At 36.8% G+C, this 625-nt stretch overlaps 1 protein-coding gene across 1 annotated transcript in view; it reads left to right on the forward strand.

Moving 5' to 3' along the window:
* The first annotated feature begins 286 nt into the window (after positions 1-286).
* The window catches only part of LOC112080104 (guanine nucleotide-binding protein G(o) subunit alpha-like), a 2,900-nt gene continuing 2,561 nt past the window's right edge, over positions 287-625 (forward strand). The window contains exon 1 of the mRNA XM_024145876.1: positions 287-369. Coding sequence (XP_024001644.1) covers positions 291-369 — 79 coding nt within the window. The 5' untranslated portion in view covers positions 287-290. The remainder of the gene's footprint in view (positions 370-625) is intronic.

Raw genomic sequence — 625 nt, forward strand, 5'->3', positions numbered from 1 at the left:
TGACACCAGCTGTGGACCCTGAATTGAAAAACTGTCAGTCTTTTTGGTTCTCTTCTAGGAAGATATTGTGTGTCATGTGACTTGGTATAGGTCAGGAGTGACACTTTAGAAGGAATGTATGGGAGAGTGATTAAAGGTTTACTTTCAGAACTTTTTGACATGCATCTTTATTGATTTTATGATCTTTGTCCTCAGAAATTGTTCAAATGTTGACATTGTTTTAGCTATTTATGCTTGTGGAATGAAGCGCTATTTTTGTATTGTCATCAAATCTTTTTCAGATTCTGTTAATGAACAAAAGTGACCTCTTCCAGGAGAAGATCTTAAACTCAGGAAGGCACTTGCGACTCTACTTCCCTAGTTACAAAGGTAAAGTAAAAAAATATTGGTATCAATTCTGGTTAGTTTTCGCTGTTAGTCAATCCAAAAATATGTGGAATTGTACTAGTCACATCGATAGAGGGGGAAAAAGGGGAAAGGTATTTATGGGGGTCATAAACCTCCCCCAACAGGCCAACGTCATGACAGAAATAACTAACATATATTTATTAAATAAAGTAAACTATATCCAAGTAAGAATGGTGTGTGGATGCGTGCAGAGATGGTGATAATGAGGGGTGTTGAG

The sequence above is a fragment of the Salvelinus sp. IW2-2015 genome, unplaced genomic scaffold (assembly GCF_002910315.2).
Source record: "Salvelinus sp. IW2-2015 unplaced genomic scaffold, ASM291031v2 Un_scaffold11779, whole genome shotgun sequence".
In the NCBI taxonomy this organism is placed as follows: Eukaryota; Metazoa; Chordata; class Actinopteri; order Salmoniformes; family Salmonidae; genus Salvelinus; species Salvelinus sp. IW2-2015.